Source organism: Alosa sapidissima, chromosome 10 (genome assembly GCF_018492685.1).
Source record: "Alosa sapidissima isolate fAloSap1 chromosome 10, fAloSap1.pri, whole genome shotgun sequence".
Taxonomy (NCBI): Eukaryota; Metazoa; Chordata; class Actinopteri; order Clupeiformes; family Clupeidae; genus Alosa; species Alosa sapidissima.
In genome coordinates this window covers 35,396,350-35,416,127 of record NC_055966.1, presented here as the reverse complement: position 1 = coordinate 35,416,127, position 19,778 = coordinate 35,396,350, and the positions used below count along the sequence as shown (strand labels likewise).

The following is a 19,778-nucleotide window of genomic DNA, read 5'->3' as shown; positions in this document are numbered from 1 at the left end:
TATACCAGGAAATGGCCATAGGTCTCCAAATCACTCATTTTGTGATTAGTCTAGCCTATATTATATCCTAACTTGGTAACACTTTATAATAACTACACACAATTCATCATTTATTAAGCCTTTGTTACTTATTAGTTAATGGTTTGTTCATCATTAGTAATTTCTTGTCCATACATAAATTATCATCAGTAAAGCATTTGTTCACACAATTATAAATAGTTTGTTCATAGTAAATAAGCCTATCCAAAAAATATGTTTGTAAGTACATGATTTATACTTAATAAGTAATGAAACAACATCATTTTCTTATTATAAACCAGTTGCAAACTATTACAAAATGCTTTGTTCATCATTTGTAAAGCATTGTTCCTATGTTAATTCTCATAAATAAAGTATTTGTATGCACAGTTATAAATGGTTTGCTCATAGTAAATAAGCCTATATCTAAAATATGTTTATGAATTATTGTTAATACTTAATAAATTATGCAATAATATTTTGTTGATTAATATTTCTAGTATTTAACAGTTGTTACATACACATGCATTAATGATTAGTTAGGGTGAGGATACATATTTTATAAACCACTTCCTAATACTATAATTCATGATTAACTCAGGAGTTGCAAGTGGTTAGTTAATGATATGTTGTGAGCTTATCTAAAGTGAGGACTTTCTATGCCTTGCAACACATTTTCAAATGAGTTGTAAAGATTACATTCACATTCATTCATTTAGCAGATAAGCGTCATACACATTGACATAACAGTGAAAGCCAGGAATCGAACCCCCAACTTTTCAGGCTACTGCATGCTAGTCCAGCTCCTTATCCACTACACTACCTTGGCCCAGATAGAAACCCCCACAATTATGCAAGAGTTTCTGTTTTCTTCTACTACACACTGTTATTAAACATGTATTCTTCGTTTGTAAAGCATTATTCCTACATTAATTCTCATCTGTAAATCATGTTTACACACAGTTAAACATGGTTTGTTCATAGTAAACACACATATCTATATTATATTTTTGAATTTACTGTTATAATACCACTGGGCAGAGGTAGTGTAGTGGATAGGGAGCCGGGTTAACATGCAGTAACCCATAAAGTTGGGGTTCAAACCCCGGCGTCCACCAATGTGGCCTTGCCCTTTAATTTGACATGTGTAAGTCGCTTTGGGTGAAAGTGTCGGCTAAATTAATAAATGCAAGTGTAAACTTTATAACTCATTTGTAAATGTGTTGCAAGGCATAAAACGTCCTCACTTTAGATGAGCTCACAAAATATCATTAACTAACCACTTGTAACTCCTGAGTTATGAATTATAGTATTAGGAAGTGGTTTATAAAATATGTATCCTCACCCTAACTAAGTCATCATTAGTGCATGTGTATGTAACAACCGTTAAATAATGGAAATATTACTTAATCAAAAACATATTATTGCATCATTTATTAAGTATTAACAATAATGTATAAGCATATTTTAGATACAGGCTTATTTACTATGAACAAACTATTTATAACTGTGTGAACAAATTCTTTACTCATGATAAATTAGAAATTACTAATGATGAACAAACCATTAACTAATAAGTAACGAAGGCTTAATAAATGATGAATTGTGTGTAGTTATTATAAAGTGTTACCCTTAACTTTTGTTGGCATACATGATGTAAATAGCACAGAAAGGGTATTGAAAGAACACATTTTTATTTTAGTTTGCAATGGTTACAAAATATTTTCTTAGATGTGGAAGACATTACTCAAAGTCATTCATTATTTAGTATTCAAGACAGGCACCGTTATGTTATGTGCAAAACAAAATAACATTTCATTCCAAGAGTTCAAAAATGTTCACCCTTATATTAACATATCAGCACACAACAATACTTTAATATGCTAGCACAGATAGAAATGTACACATGGCAAATACAAGGCTCACACTTGGGTTTTTCAAAATCCTATTAATGCTTGAGTAAAGCTTTTTTATGAGTAATTGAAGGGTTTGGTTCCAAAACGCTAGGGGCCCTATTTTCGCAGTCTAAAATACATGTTTTCATTATCAAACATCAGACGGATGGCGCAGCGAGGCATTCCCATGTTTCTTAATCAGTCATGGGTGTGTTTTGGGCATAACATACTTTAAACTAATGAGAATGACATCTGTCATTCCCTTTAACAGCAAGCAGCGCAACTTCAAACAGCGCATCAGTATTTTGATAGTCAGCGGCGAAGGACTCTGCTTGCATGTGAGACTGTATGGAACATATGAACAGATATTCCACTAAACCATGCTTTACTAAAACCTAGCAGAGTATATAGCCTACACGCATCTGCACTTGTCTATTATTTGAACATAACTAACTTCACCATAGTTAACAACAAAACAGTTATTCACTTTTATTTTATCATTCGCAATTTGCAAATGATGGTGAATAACTCATTGCGAGATGTATTTTGTAATATCTTTATTATAATTATGTTTCCCATTGTAATCGTGTAGTTAGTAATGTTTAGCATGGATGTGCGCTGGTGCTCGTTCCTGTGGATGAGAGAAGCAGGGTGTAGTTGTGCACCCGCCCATATCATTGTTGATAATGCGCTCTTAACCCTTAGAACCCTAAGCTGTTTTTAGGGCATTTTCACTACCTTTATTCATAAGGATTTATTCTGGTCATTGTAAGTGCCACACACACATATTATATATTGTTTTTTCAACAGAGTCTAGGCTATTCAGATCTGCCATCATTTCATGTATTAGTACTAGCATTGATCGTATTATAAAAATTCTTATATTTCAACATGTATCTCACCACAGCAAGCTCATAGCTCTACATGCATTTTATGTGTGTGTAGGGCAGACTGCCCTGAATCGGGCAATATAATTGCCATGTTGGAGGGATACTCTGGGGCTGAGCAATTTACAGAAATATGTGGTGTGTAATTTACGGAAATAAATGCCATTTTTTATTTAGTGATGAAAAATGACCTTTCTGCGCTCCATATCTGGGACACAACTGATCTGACCTGATTTGACCCGAGGTTGCGTGTTAGCCTGCGTGCCTATGGTGAATGCACTCATAATGATTCTCAACTTTTTACTGCATTGCCATGAACAAAGTAAAGGCAAAAAAGGTGTTTCTTTGTTGAACAAATTGGGATGCAATGTGAGCCTTGAATTGGATGCCATGCAGGAATTTGCTAGGATTGCAAAACCGGATTATGAACATGCTTTGCCATAGAGAAACACACAATAGCGTTGGATTATAAACATGCTTTACCACAAGAACAAACAAAAACGTGGGGTAAGTCCAGCTATATGAAGTTATTATTTTGCTGTCACTTCATCTGTTTTATAACCCAGAAGGATGTACTTGGTATCAAATGATAGCTCTGAGTCTCCTCTTTCATCTGACATGCGTGGCATATCTATCCGATCACGTGTCTGTGAGTAATTCAAACGAGAGTAATACGCTTCTATTGCATGACAGAGCCACTTCTGCTCTGTCATGCAATAAAGGTGTCATCTCGCTACGATGAACAGTTCTGGAGCAATGTAACAGAGAAGAAAAGGTGTCTTTTTTGACGCACTTTGCGTCAATCGGGTTCTAAGGGTTAAAATCATAGACTGTATATATAGAACTATATATACAGTCTATGGTTAAAATAACATAAACAACTCGCCATGGATTTCTGACCAGGTTTCTATTGGTCAGTGGCGTAATGCATTATAGTGTAGCATACGTACAATAGCGATTTTAGATATTTGCCAGACCACACATTAGGTCATTAATTGTCACACTCCTGAGCACATTGTTCAATAAAAGAGATGAGCACAGCGCAAAAATCGAGTGTAAGATAAGAATCAACTTTGCGTTGGGATAATAATACGCTTTCCGTCAGGTTTTGCATCACAAAAATAGGGCCCTATATCTCTAACGTTGAGTAAAGATAAATCAAATAACAATACCCATTTACAGTTCTACTGAAATCACTTGGGAAAACAAAATACAAAAATAATTTATGAAAATTCATTTAAATGGAGGATATAACGTTTTGGATCCAAACTCTCTAATTATTATTTGAGTAACTATTTTACAGATTAATGGGTACAATTATGTGATATACATAAAATGTGACAAAATGATCAGGATTTGACAGAAATACATTTAACATTTCAGCACAAAGCAAATTTCCACTTCCAGTAAATTTCCACTTCCAGTTAATATTTACACTTTTAATTGTATCTTCTAGTGCTAAATGTTTTGTAGGCACTGGCTGACTAGTTTACTTCAGATGTTTGTGAATTGTTTTCCAAGTCCCTATAACACACAGGGAAGCATCCACCAAAAAGCAGAAAAGTCAGGTTTAGGCATGTTTACTTCCTGGTTGGGCATTTTAGCTTCCAAGTTCAACTGTTCTGCACCATTTAACCCTCTACCAAGTATGATCCTGGTTGATTTTCTGGACTATATTTCATGACTGATTTCAGGAATGTAGTTGTTGACGGAATTGGGACACTACCCTATCCAGTCTGTTTTCCATGTCTGGATTTGAATGCATGTAGACCAGCACGCTCAGCCTATGCCGGCACACATCCACCTCACACTCTCCCAACTTACTTTTCAACTCTTTAGCCAGCCATTTTAGACACAGTGTCAGTATAGCGTTAGTAAGAGGGGAGTGCTTAGGGAGTTTAAGATTCCCATGAAGGTCCCCAAGCAGTGACCTTAGAATATCGAGAACACGTGGGGGAGCTGGATGGATTCGCTTCAGTGCTGTGATTGCTTTTTGTAAGTGTGTCCATTTGATAGTCTTTGGAATTCTCACATTTCTCATGTATATCTTAGGTTCAGGTTGATTGGTCTTTGTTTTTGAACTTGGAACTTTGGACTTGCTTTTGAACGACGGCCTAATGTATCTCTCCAAGCGCCTGGCAAGTATGGTGGTGAAGATCAAGTATTCAATACTTCCAGGCTGCACTGCTTTGCGATCACGAGTCTTTCTAATCATGTCATTAAATTCCAACTTCAGACGGTTTATTAGAGCACGCTTGTTGTGTCCTGTTAACTGGCGGGTATCAAATATCTCCCTACACTCTCTCAGGGATTTGATGGCTGTGAGGACTTCTGCTCCACTGATCTCACCCTGCACTTTAAATGAATCCCTCTCTGCTTCATGGGTGATAGGATCGTTAGGAATTTCCAAGGGCATTTGTACAACTGTCAAAGGTTGGAGCTGGATTTCTAAAAGTACAGGGTCATGGTCAGAAATGTCTGAGTTGTAAATCTTGCATTTTTTTAAGTACTGCATATCATCACATGGCATAAAGAACATATCTAAGCGAGATGCTATCTTGTATGTATTTCTCTGAGCTTTCTTTGGATGCATACTTCCTGAGCTTTGAATGAGTTTCCCCTTAAAATAGGTAAACTGTCTATCGGTGGGATGTGATCGACCCCACACATCTACCAGATTCAGAGAGGAGATGAACTCCTCCAGGAAAGGCCTTAGAGGCTCCTTATGACCAGTTGGACATTTCCTGTCAAAGTCATAATGTAGAATGGTGTTGAAATCCCCACCTATCACTAAAATGCCCTTAGCATTGTCATGTAGATACTGTGTCAGCCTACGAAGGACTGATGTATCTTTGATATGGTTGTACACATTCACAAATGTGAAGTATTTGCCATCTAGCTGACAGACAAGGACAATGTAGCTGCCTCCAAAATCCTCATCATGGAATTCATATGCATAATTGAGAGTTTCCTTTATCAGAATAGCAACTCCTTTACTTCGAGGATGATGCACTGTAAAGAAGTAATGCCAGCCACTGACACACCTTAGGATGTCTGTCTGTCTGCTGTTTGGTCCAATGTGAGTCTCTTGGAGAAATGCAACACTAGTGCCCAGCTTATCAAGTTCTTTAATTATTTTTTCTAACTTGCGGGGGAAGTCTGCAGTGTCTCTGACTCCACAAGTGTTCCAGGAGACGAATCTGACTGAATCTTTTTTCCGTTTCGACTCCATTATGGTGCTGATGGAGTTTAGCCCACTTTGCCTGCAAAACAGAAATACATATTTATACAGTAATGTTACATGACAGTGTTCCAAAGGGTGCCATTATGGAGTGCCTTCTATGCTATCACTACATGACAGTGTTCCAAAGGGTGCCATTATGGAGTGCATAGGCTATCCCTACATGACAGTGTTCCAAAGGGTGCCATGTCGAGTTCAGAATGCAGTGGAATGAACCCCAAATATTGTACTACATGTGAGAAAGCATAAAGAAGTGCCACCGAAGGTGCTGGATCTTATGGATAAAATGTGATGCAGTAAAGTAAAGGGTGTCCCTCCATCAATTTAGGGAAGTTTCCTAATGGATGTCCCTGCAGTGGGAAAAATGTGATAGTTGTCCTTACTGTAAAATAGGATAAACTTGAGGTTCCCTACAGGTGCCTTTCTAATGGGGAAAAAAGTGCCCTCTTAGACATAATGTGCCACTATGAAGTGCCCTTGCAATGGAAAGAAACATATCCCAGTAAAAATGTTTAATCTTTTGACCTTGTCTGCACCACCAGGGCATTCGGCGTTACAATAATAACACAAACAGTTTCACTGACCCTCACCCCTATATATAAAATTTAAGTAGCATAAAATGGAAACACTCAAGTAAATTACAAGCAGTGGTGTAGTCTATGTGATATACGCTGTCTACTCACTAAAAAAGCAACACAATTTTAGTGTACCCACTTCAAATGTACAAGGAAGAGCTCTTTTCCAAAACGCAATAAAATTGCACTACCTGTAAAATTGCACTACCCTATCCCACCCATAGTGTTCTACTTATTTACAAATGTACATACTGTAATTGCACTCATACATACTGTAGCCATATTCCCTGCTCTTCATACTCATACTGTAGCCATATTCCCTGCTCTTCATACTCATACATACTGTAGCCATATTCCCTGCTCTTCATACTCATACTGTAGCCATATTCCCTGCTCTTCATACTCATACTGTAGCCATATTCCCTGCTCTTCATACTCATACTGTAGCCATATTCCCTGCTCTTCATACTCATACATACTGTAGCCATATTCCCTGCTCTTCATACTCATACTGTAGCCATATTCCCTGCTCTTCATACTCATACTGTAGCCATATTCCCTGCTCTTCATGCTCATACTGTAGCCATATTCCCTGCTCTTCATGCTCATACTGTAGCCATATTCCCTGCTCTTCATACTCATACATAGCCATATTCCCTGCTCTTCATACTCATACATAGCCATATTCCCTGCTCTTCATACTCATACATAGCCATATTCCCTGCTCTTCATGCTTTCCATCCTGCACATACACTTATTCTTAACACTCTTATAATGCTACTGTATCTGCACTGCAATGGTACTGTTACCACACTGCACATAGCTGTACATAATGTACATATGGTTCATATTGAATATCCATATTTATTCTGTTTTTCTCTTAACATATTCTGTTAATACACTGCATATATCTATATTATTATTACTTCTATTATATTGTTACTGCTACTACATTGCACATATATGTTGTTCATACATTGTTCCTATATTACATAGCCATATTTACAGTATTTTGCTCTCATAAAGTAACTGCTAATACACTGCACATATTTATATCTAATTTATACTACTCTAAACCACCTTCTGTAAACCAACTGCATACTACTGTCTACACTGCACTATATTTCTTGTCCTGCCTATGCACCACCTGTCTATACGTTGTATATCGCATTGCACTTTTCTGCTTTTTTGCACTTGACGCAAACTGCATTTTGTTGGCTTTGTACTTTGTACTCTGCACAATGACAATAAAGTTGAATCTAATCTAATCTAATCTAAACTAGATGTACCGCATAGCAGTACAAAATATGACCGCCGCTCAGTCCTGTACATATGTTCCGCGAAAATAAATCACACTTATCAATTGGTCTCCATCTTCTACTCCATCCCCCACTCTTGACATTTTGTGTATGCTTGTTTGGCATGCCTGGGTGTGTGTGTGTGTGTGTGTGTGTATGTGTGTGTGCGGGCAGCACAGAAAGTACTGGCGCTGCAAAGGTGAATAGATTTGTAGCACTTGGCAAAAAATGTGTAGCATTGCTATAAAACCTTTAAAATCTCTAAACAATCACAAGTAGGGCAGTTCATCACAGTTCATCCATTGCAACTGAACTGATGAAAGGTCATGTACACCTGTAGGCTACATTGTATTTGGGAAAAGCAGAAGGTATCAGAATGTTTTTTATTTTTATTTACTTAATTATTTATTTATTTATTTATTAATAAACAAAACAATCCCTGTCAGTTCCATGCAGTTTTCAACAGCTATCAAGAAGAGAGGTCATGCCATGGATTTTTGTGAATGTTTCTTCTTCTACATGTGCAAGATTTTAGTCACCTTTATTTCATATGATATTCAACTTTATTGTCAATACACAAATTAAATACCAGTAGTCTAAAACGAAATGTAGTTTTACATCTAACTAGTGGTGCAAATAACTGACATGTCCAAAAGGGCCTTCATGAAATGCGTCGCTAGACTGTTCATACACATACAGTAGCTGAAGGTCTGTGGCTAAAGCAGCCATAATGAAAGTGTTATCATTGTTTGGATACTTTACACACACATGCTTTTTAATCACATAGACTACAACTACCAAGCTGGAATCAAAGCACATCGATTCCCCTCTCACACCCTACACACACACTTCAAACAAACAAACAAGCGTCTCAGTCTCACGCATGTATAGCCATAGGCAAAACTGTATCAGACCGGTGTAATGTTGGTGAATCATCCATTACACAGAATGATTTTTGTAGCATGTGCAACATATTTAATATATGTACCTACAGCCCTGCCCTGGATAGGCCTACATCTCTCAAAGTGCGCTCTAAAATATTTGGTTTAAATGGAGATGTAGATCACGGGTGCGTTAATAATAATAATTATAATAATAATGAATAAATCTACATTGCTGCAAGTTGACACAAATTATTCACTTTGACGAATTTATGTAGTCAATTACATCGTCTCAGTCCTAGTTACTTTACTTTGAGCCATGCTCCTCCTTACTTGGAACACCTTTGAAAATAGAGGACTGAAGTAGCCTAGAGGGTGTTTGGGAATGAACGTTAGCTTTTTGAGACTTTTTGTGGTCTTAATGCAACATATTACAAAGCACTGACAGGGCCACCAAGGACTGTGAGCGAATCAACAGCAGAAAAACCTATTTAGCAAACAGAAATGTCCCAGCCCAGTGTTTAGGATGCATCATAGACAGGTTATCATTCAGGTATATTTTCCATTAGAAATGGGCAAATCACAAATGAGTCACAATACACGCTCACAGGGGTTTAGTTTATATCACTTCAAACTCCTCAAATTAAATCTGAATTTGGTAAATTAGCTTTTACATTTTTTGCATCTAATAAATGGAATAAATGGCAAGAGTTATTGAAATTAGATAGGTTTGTGTCACTAGACCAATTCAAGGGTATGATTGATGATATGGCTGTTATACAATGTTCTTGCTTTGACTGATATTTTAGACCTTTTATATCATTATTATTATTCATACATTCCCCTTCTTCTTTTCTTTCTATTTATTATCATTATATTTATTTTTATTTCATTTTTATCATCATCATCCATATCATCATCATCATCATCATCATCATCATCATCCATATCATCATTATTATTATTATTATCATTATCATCATCATTATTATTATTATTATTATTATTATTATTTGCCTTTTGGACCAAATGAAACATTTCCGTAAAAGTCTGGTGTGGCTACATACCCACCAAAACGGCGGTCATAATAACAATAACCCAACTACAGTTCCACTGAAATTACTTAGAAAACTAATTTTTAAAAAAGAGCTCTTCACATCAATATACTTTTGTGACAAATTGTTGACATGAGATATTTTCCATGAACAAGAGCGTTGCATATGGGGGTGGGGGAAACTTGAAAGACAGACTGAGGCTTGAAAGACTGAGCACTTTACTGGCACTACAGGCTACATTTCTAAAGCCTGAAACGGTGGTGACATGCGGCTGCACGTGTTTCCAAAATATTAAAGTCAAATAAACCTCTCAGTAGTTAAATAAAAATGAATATAGACTACTATGAGGTTTTAAATATGGGCCTACAAACTAATATGCTTTGTTATATCATTCCAAAACAATGTCCACCTCTTCATATCTTGTTGTCTTGCTGTAGTTGTCTTTTTTATCTGAGGACTTTCACCCTCCTGTTTTGGTGCATTTTGGTTTTTCAGTTCTTTCTGTTTTGTAGTACAATGTTTTGAGAGTATTACATATTTTTCAAGCACTTTGGCAAATGCTAAGTGATCAATTGAGGAATAGTCACCAGAGCTCTGACTTTACCTGCACTCTAAGTCCGAGAGTCTTCAATCACCCCAAAACCAAAAACCAAAGCATTTTGTTGAAAATGTTATTTGATTATGTAAGTTTCACACAATATCATCTTTGTGTTTGGTATGGAAAAATATACTAAATTATTTTATTCCAGAAGTCACAGACATTTGTATTTCAAATAGACAAAACAACCACAACATTATGAAAATCCATTTCCTTGGAATGGTACCTAAATATCTTGACCAAAGCCAAAGTATTACATAATCTCAATGATCAATTCAATTTAAATATACCAATGGGTTTCAATAGGCACCATGTAGCTATAAATCACATTCTTTTGAAATCCTTCACTCACTGGCCTGTACACTTACTGATCTACACCTTGTTATTTTAATTCTATGGTCCAGCTCTCTGATCCCTCTTGCCTACTGCAGTTCTGTGATTCTCTGAAGAGCATCTGCTCCGGCCTTTAACACAGGTCACAGTCAAGACTCTGTACTTCTGAGATTCCTTGTTGGTGATAGTCGGTTGATTAGTCTATTGCTATTATTAGTATTTTAGATAGGCTACATGACTCCAAACTGGTCATTTTTAATGATAATGTTTATTGTTATTATTGTGCATTGCTTTGGACAAAAATGTTGGCCAAGAACCGTAACCATAACATGGAAAAGAATTGCCACTAAATACAAATCGGACTGCTTAGTTTAGTTACAGCAGGAATGCTTTGCTTACCTCCAGTAACAAAGTACGGGGAGCTAAGGGATCACCGGTTGTTTCTGAAGACCACTCCTGATCTTTCTCTCCTGTCACAAGCACTCCCCTCCTGTCCAATCTTCACAAGCCTGAAAATAAAAAAGCTAATGAAATTCCCTAAAAAGGTTGTGAAAGTGCTCAAAGTGCTTACTGCTGTCTTCTTCACCCTTTTTCATATGTTAAGACGTACAGTATGTTAAGAAGGGACAGCTTACCTGGTTGGCACTTGACCTCACCTGCTAAATGTCAACTGAGGATTTGAATTCTGTGTTCTGTAGGAGTGGCTATATAGACATTTTTCAGTGATTTGCATTGACACACAGGGCCACTGATACACAGTCACACAAAAAAAAAACCTCTCTGCTTTAAGAGCATATAGACTGTCGTAAGCACCAGGAAATTTGTGGTTTGAAGGCATGTGTGTGCGTGTCATCAAAAAATAACCTGGTATTAGGCAACTTATTGAACTTCCCCAGGGCATCAGCAAGTGCCTAATGACAGTCCGGCTAAAACTGGATAGCAACCGGATGGCCACTGTCGTGAGTGCATATGCTCCCACTCTGGACTCACACAATGACATCAAAGAAGCCTTCTATGCCAGCCTAGATAACATCTCGTCAGCCATCCCATACAGAACACAGAATGCAAATCCTCAGAGTTGACATCTAGCAGGTGAGGTCAAGTGCCAATCAGGAAAGCTGGTCCCTAATTAACACTTTGAATACCGTACTGTTTTCGGGAACTTTGGCCCAGAGTGCCAGCATTGTTGACCACAGCGAGCCACAGCGTATTCTATCTTATAGCTATGGACACGTACTTTCGTTTGAAAGGTGAGACTTTAAGCTCTCAGTGGGTACAAACTGTTTATTTCTACATGTTTCTGTTCCTGAGAAATCCCAAGCTAAACAGTGGCTAGTTTTCATCAAAATCTATGTTTTTTTTCTAGAAATAGAGATATAGCGTCTTGAAATATAGACTGTTTGAGCCTGTCACTCTTCTGACACTTACATTTTTGGGTCAAAGGACTTGTGTAAGATAAATATAGTTTTTTCTGTTCACAAAACCACCATGGGACCTACTGCTGTCGGGCTCCATAATTCCTCCTCCTCTTGGTTGGTAACGTCTGTGTCACTATCACCCTCTTGCAAGCGCGACTCAGTCTATTACCCACTCCGCTCGGCCCGGCCCGTGGTGGAGATGGAACTCCCTCCTCAGCACAGTGGTCAGTCACTCTTTCTAATGTTTTTGACCTGGTGTGTGTTCTCCCCTGATTGTGTGGTGATTCTGGTCTCCCCTGATTGTCGTGGTTAGAGTCATCTTGTCTTAGTAGAAAGGTGGACTCATCCAGCATTGTCTGGTGAAAATGCACCTGCTGCAATATCCTTTTCTTCAACCCCCCCCCCCCCCCCCCCCCCTTCAACACCTAAGAAGTGTTGCCTGTAACGTTTCCGGGAAGTGACCTAACAGGACTGCCACCTAGTGATAAACCCATGAAAATAAACAAATAATGTCCTGGTTTTGACTTGACGTGCATGCGTCACTGATTCGACCCAAAGCGGCAACCATCAAAAGCCGAGTTTTGCTAAAATGTCCAGATAAAATGTCCAGATCGTGCGTTTTCATGAGTTTTCGATTGTCATCTATTCCAGTTCTATTCATCTTTATATCACTTGATGACTCCAAAGTGGCCAATGACTTAAATCATTTTTATTTAAGATTTGAGACACAGGACTTCTCTGAGAAGTGTAACAAGGAGCTGGACTCCCTACCTCCCATTGATAGTGTGACACATAGATTGTGGATTGATCCACAACACATCGAACGCCTATTTCGGCACACTCCGTTAAAAAAGGCTGCAGGGCCAGATGGGATCTCACCATTTTTGTTAAAAACATTTGCATAGGAGCTAACTGCAGCTTGGTGTCCTGTTTTCCAACAGTCTATAGACACTCACACAGTCCCTGCCCTGTGGAAACGCTCCATGATTATCCCGGTGCCCAAGAAGGCAAATCCCACTGAAAACAATGACTTTAGGCCCATAGCATTAACATCAGTTGTGATGAAATGCTTTGAGAAGTACATAGTTAGCAGGCTGAAAATAGATGTATATGGTAAATTAGATCCACTTCAATTCGCTTACAAACGCGGGCGATGTACTGATGATGCTACTTCCTCCATCATGCATCTTGTCTTAAAACACCTTGAAGACAAGTCATCCTATGCCCGATTACTTTTTATTGATTTCAGTTCCGCTTTCAATACTCTCCAGCCCTACCTATTAATCCAGAAATTGAAAGTGTTGGACGTTAATCCATCACTTATACGGTGGTTTCATTCTTTCTTGACTAGCAGGACACAGCAGGTCAGGGTAAACTCCAGTCTATCCCAAATTAAAGTTATTAGTACTGGGGCACCACAAGGATGTGTGAGTTCACCAGTCCTTTTTACTCTGTACACTAATGAGGGCTCATCTAAGCACCCTGGGAACTACATCTTTAAATACTCAGACGACTCAACAATTCTATGCTTACTTCAACAAAATGATGACCTGGACATCTATCATTCAGAAGTAAGGCAGTTTGTTGATTGGTGTGACTCCAACCACCTTATTCTAAATGTTAAAAAGACTGAGGAAATCATTTTTGACCCAAAGTCAGTCGGTAATCACAACCCAGTAACTATACACCAGCAACCAATCAAACAGGTACAATCATACAAATATCTTGGTGTTTATATAGATAGCTCCCTAACATGGAACACTCACGTTGACTTGTTATGTTCCCGCCTGCATCAAAGAGTCCACTTCCTGCGGCGGTTGCGTTTGTATGGAGTTGACCAAAAAATTATGATATTGTTCTATCAGGCAGTTTTGGAAAGCATTATTAGATATGGCATAACCACTTGGTTTGGGAACCTTTCTGTTGCATTAAAATTAAAGTTGAACTATCTAGTCCACACAGCCATGAAAGTCATTGGTCTGAAGCGGTATAACAACCCTCAGTCTATTTTCGATCAATGTGTGTTAAAGCAAGCAGACAGAATTCTTTCTGATCCCTCTCATGTCCTGCATGCACAATATGAGTTGCTGCCATCAGGCAGGCGTTTCAGAGTCCCCCACTGCAGACTGAATAGATTCAGAAACTCCTTTATCCCCATATCAATAACACTCCTTAACAAACACCGCAAATAAGCGCCCTCAGTCATCAGGTTCAGCAAGAGGTTTTATTTGTTTTTATTACTTTATTTACTTAATTATACTGTCTGTTATTAGCCTTTTATGTCTATGTCTGTGTGTCTGTATTGGGTCAGAACTTCTGAGAAGTCCAAGACAAATTTCCCCAAGGGGATAATAAAGTATATATCTATCTATCTATCTATCTATCTATCTATAGAGTTCCCAAAATTGCACATAAGGTGTGTTAGAGTGTCTATATTCGTAATATTGGGGTTTTGGTAGATAGATAGATAGATACTTTATTGATCCTCAAGGGGAAATTCAAGTCAAGGGGAAATTCAAGATGGTGTTGGTGTTAACATACGACTTAACATATGAAAAAGCATAATAAAAATAAAAAAACTCAATTTAGGCTACCATAGGCTTGCACAATAAGGTTTCCATTCCATTCCATTATTTGTTTCGCAATAAACAGCGGGTGGAAATCCTGACACTCTTTCAACTACATGAAACTAGTGAACCATCAAATACCCTCCTGATTTCAGTGCCCATCAGTCCCAACATTTAGCAATATAATCAAACAGTTATTTTAAATTAAGTAAATTAAATCCCAAACCAAACTGAACATCTTCTGCTTTTTATAGCTTGCCGGTATGCTGCTCCAAACGAAACGCATGTCTCACAATAAAACACACGTAACAAATAAAGGCCTGCCTCAAATACAAGCCTGCCCCAAATAAAGGCCAGTGCTTTGTGCAGCCTAAGTAAATAAAACACCTTGGCCATAATTTGAGGATTTATGATAGTCTGTCTCCTAAACATTCCTAACCTGTTATCCATATATCAGGGATGCACGATATATCGGCGGTCGATATATTATTAGCCGATAAGTGAAAAAATGAAAATATTATTATTGGTCTGATAACAGAATTCTGGCCGATAATTTGCGCCGATATTTTAGGCCTACGTAAGGTTCGTCTGGCTACACCGAGCTACTTAAACTTGGTTGGCTATACTTTTTCTTCAATATAATGTCAGCGGTGTGAATGTATTTCACCACTCTAACGAAATCTGTGGATATGCGTTCATTTGGGAATCTGTGCATCTCAAAATCCTCTCGTGAACGATCCGCCATTTAACCTTAAGAGCGGAGCTCAGGCCTATCTAGAGCCGTCTTGTGCTGGTGTGTTTGCACTTTACCGCGCTGGTCGGGGAAACAAATAAACAAACTAGTGGGAAACTAGTAGGCCTAGTTCTACAAGATACAAGGATACAAGGAAGTTTATTGTCACATGCATATAGTTACTGGAAGTAAGAAATGCAGTGAAATTATGTCTGGTGTCAGCCTATTTGTGCATTAATGGGGGGGGGGGGGGGTAAAGAGTGCAGTAGAAGAGGGGTTTAGTAGATTAAGTGGCAAGGGCTGCATAAGAAAGGTGGGGGAGGATTGGGATTGGGTGGGGGGCACCAACAAGGAGCACCCAAGAGCAACAGGGGCAAGGAAAAACTCCCTTACCAAGGAAGAAACCTTGGGCAGATCCACGGCTCAAGGGGCTAACCCAACTGCCAGGGGTCTTGGTGTGTGTGTTGGGGGGATGACAGGGGAGATGGGATAGTGTGCTGTGTATGTGGGGAGAGGGCAGTGTGCAATATGTGTGTTGGGGAAGCTTCCTCATGAGACAATGTGCTGTGTATTTGGGGGGGGGGGCAGTGTGCTGTAAGTATGTTGGGGATGTGTGTTGGAGAAGCTTCCTGATGAAATAATGTGCTGTGTATGTGGGGGGGGGGGGGGGGCAGGGACTTACTATTGCAAGCAGAGTACTGTATGTATGATGTATGTGAGTGATGACAGTGAAGATGTGTGTGTGGGCGGGAGGGGAGTGGAGCAGTGACTGTGTGTGTGTGTGTGTAGTGTGTAGGTGGGGGCAGTGTGCTGTAAGTATGTAGAGGATGTGTGTTGGAGAAGATCCTGAAGACAATGTGCTGTGTATGTAGGGGGGGGGGGGGGGCAGTGTGCAGCAAGTATGTAGAGGAGGCTTACTGTAGCAAGCAGTGTGCTGTATGTATGTGAAGTGATGACAGTGATGATGTAAGTGTGTGTGTTGGGGGGGGGGGGGGGGGGGGCAGAAAGGCTAGGCAATCAAGGACATGGCTAACCATTCGTCCTTCAGTTCCAGACAGGTCATCATAATAAGTTATTAAAACCTTCGGGGCTAACTCCTTTCATTTCTGCTGCAGCAGGATGTGCGCAACAGAGTAGACGAACATAAGATACAGTCTGAGGAGTTGCAGCTTTATTCAGTTACCCGCAGTTGAAACTAAAGTCAAGTCAAGTCAAGTCAAGTCGGCTTTTATTGTCAATTTCTTTACATGCACTGGTCATACAAAGAATTGAAATTTCGTTTCTTACTTTCCCATGCAGACATAGACATGCTTTAAATACAGACATAGACATACTATGGACATAGCCATAGACAATAAACATTAAATTAAAGTGCAAGACTGAAATATAGAACATGTATGTATCAAAATAGAAATATAGGACATATATTAAAAAAAAAAAATAGAGGTAGTTGTGTTGTATATTTCTATAGTCTTAACAGTTACATGAAGTTTAAACTTGTGCTTGTGTGACCTGTATATTTACATTGATATGCAGTAATTCAAGTATATCAGGCTTGATGTGAAGCAGCAACACGTTTGGCTGCGCAGTCACAGTGCAGTTCCACATGGCGGTGTTGGGGGGGGGGGGGGGGGGGGTTGGTAGACAGGATCCTAGTTTCCTAGGTTCCTGGTTGGCTGGTGGGTGGGGGGGGCTGTCAGTGATGGGAGAGTGGGTAGAGTGTTCAGCATCCTGATTGCTTGGTGGATGAAGCTACTTGCCAGTCTGGTGGTGCGGGAGCGGAGGCTCCTGTACCGCTTTCCAGAGGGCAGGAGGCTGAACAGTTCGTGTGCAGGGTGGGTTGTATCCTTGACAATCATTAGTGCTTTGCGGGTGAGGCGGGTGGTGTAAATGTCCTGCAGGGAGGGGAGTGGTGCTCCAATGATCCTCTTAGCTGTGTTAACAGTGCGCTGGAGGGTAAACGTAAGTTTCCCTCACAAACTCTGATTTAGTCGCTATACTGTAGCTTATTCCAAGCTGAGCCGTTTATGAGCGTTTAGTCCTAAATGAAAACGATTCAAACTCTCTAGCCACTCACTCGCAATTCACTGACGTCAGGTTCACTTAAAGGAGCCACACATACTGTAGGGCTGGGCTACTGTTATGTTGTTGACTGCCGTACTATTGAGGACTAGCCTATTATGAGTTCTGTCCATCATTTGGTGGTAGGTAAAATTACTGCAATAAAATTATGCTTATTAACCCTTAAAGGTGTAGGTTTTTGAACATTCTAAGTTCCGCAACAATTGAAGGTTCTAAAATTCTATGTTGAATTCAATGAACCCAGATATTCTTTAGAACGTTCATTTCCCAACATTCCGTACTCCTTTAAGGGTTAAATGCTTTCCCCAAATCACTTTTCACAATTTTTTTTCAAGAGTAATATTATCGGTTATCGTATCGGTATCGGCCACAACAAACCAATAAATATCGGATATCGTTATCGGCCTTAAAATTCCATATTGGTGCATCTCTACCAGATATGCATAAAAACATTTGAAAACAAAACTTACAGTAGCCATAGGTTATTTTGAGAATGATGACTTTCTCTTCAGCATTGTCTTAGCCGTTAAAACGAGGCAAATATGACGAGGCATTGCAACAATGTTTACAGAGATACACAGTAAGGTGGGCTGCAAAGATTATGCAGACTGTTATGACACACACGCACGCACACACATTATTGAAATCATACGCTGGACGCTTTAGGCTATAGTCTTTCTACATGGGTTTAGTCGGGCTATAATAAGACCACACTTTAATAGTGATTGGTGTAAACCATTCTCCACATTTTTAGCAAAAATTTCACGTAGCATTTTTGTTCAGTGAATCTTTTGTAAATCGCAATTACAATTACCGTCGGGCCCTCGTTGGCAGCCTTCGTTATTGCCAGGCTTGCCTCAGCTTACAGCCATTCACTCTCTTCATTAACATTTCTGGTAGAATTCTCAATCTTTTTGGCCTCTATGTCCAGTTACATAGTCTGTCTGTTCTTGGTCTTGGATTTTGTGAAATTCATTTCTAAACTAATTAATTTCTAAACTAGAACTAGAGAATATGACTGCCGCTCAGTCCGGTACATCCGTGTCTCCATCTTCTACTCCATCCCCCACTCTTGAAACTTTTGTGTATGCTTGTTTGGCGAATAGATTTGTAGCACTAGATGTGTAGAATTGTTATAAAACCTTTAAAATCTCTAAACAATCACAAGTAGGGCAGTTCATCACAGTTCATCCATTGCAACTAGACTGATGAAAGGCTACATTGTATTTGGGAAAAGCAGAAGGTATCAGCATAATGTTTTATTTTTATTTATTTATTTATTTATTTATTTATTTATAAACAAAACAATCCCTGTCAGTTCCCTATCAACAGCTATCAAGAAGAGAGGTCATGCCATGGATGTTTGTGAATGTTTCTACTTCTACATACAGTAGGCTATGCAAGATTTTAGTCATCTTTAGTTCATATGATATTCAACTTTATTGTCGATGCACAATTTAAGTACCAGTAGTCTAAAACGAAATGCAGTTTTACATCTAACCAGTGGTGCAAATAACTGATATGTCCAAAAGGGACTTCATGAAATGCGTCGCTAGACTGCTCATACACATTTTAACGGGCCAAGTTGAAGAGCTGTTGTCCATTATTGCTCGTGCAAATAGGCTGATTCATGTTCCCGTGCATTTTGTAACTGCGAGGTCCATGGTTAGTCTGGCTTTCACCAGACCAAGCTCAATCTTTTAAGAAATCGAAAAAGAAATCGCCGGCAGATCAGGCTGGGTTCACCCATGGTAGGCGCCCGATAGAAATATTGTTTAATTTTGCGATTGAGATATCCACGCTCTGTCGTCCCCTCTGCGACGTGTTTGCCCCCCCCAGTTTCAGAGCTATTCTAAATGCAAAAATGCATAGAGGGAGTTATGAAAAAACCGTGATTGTTAACAAACTAGATCCTAATAGAAAGTTGTTAGCTTTCCTAAGCTACATAAGGTATAAGCTAGGCCTATTACACAACATAAATTGTCACTAGGCTATGCTGGCGACCCAAATAAAATCTCCTTTGGGAACCAATGGCTTACAGTATCAAGCGGACTTAAGCTGCCACCTCTTGGCGAAAATTCTAGCATGTCCTGCGTAAATCACGGAAAGCGCGAATGAAGTGGCCACTTCTAAATGGGACCCACTGTACAGTAGCTGAAGGTCTGTGCCTAAAGCAGCCATAATGAAAGTGTTATCA

At 39.0% G+C, this 19,778-nt stretch overlaps 1 protein-coding gene across 4 annotated transcripts in view; it reads right to left on the bottom strand.

Annotated features, from left to right (window-relative positions):
* Positions 1–3,997: 3,997 nt before the first annotated feature.
* Positions 3,998–19,778, bottom strand: part of LOC121721166 — a 67,012-nt gene continuing 51,231 nt past the window's right edge. For 3 of the 4 annotated variants that reach the window (XM_042107870.1, XM_042107868.1, XM_042107869.1), the window contains 2 exons: positions 11,181–11,290; positions 3,998–6,063 (listed from right to left, as the gene is read on the bottom strand). In XM_042107870.1, the coding sequence (XP_041963804.1) occupies positions 4,491–6,032 (1,542 nt within the window). In that variant the 5' untranslated portion in view covers positions 6,033–6,063; positions 11,181–11,290 and the 3' untranslated portion in view covers positions 3,998–4,490. Of the gene's footprint in view, positions 6,064–11,180; positions 11,651–19,778 lie in introns of those variants that run through there. The other variant, XM_042107871.1, reaches the window with a different exon arrangement.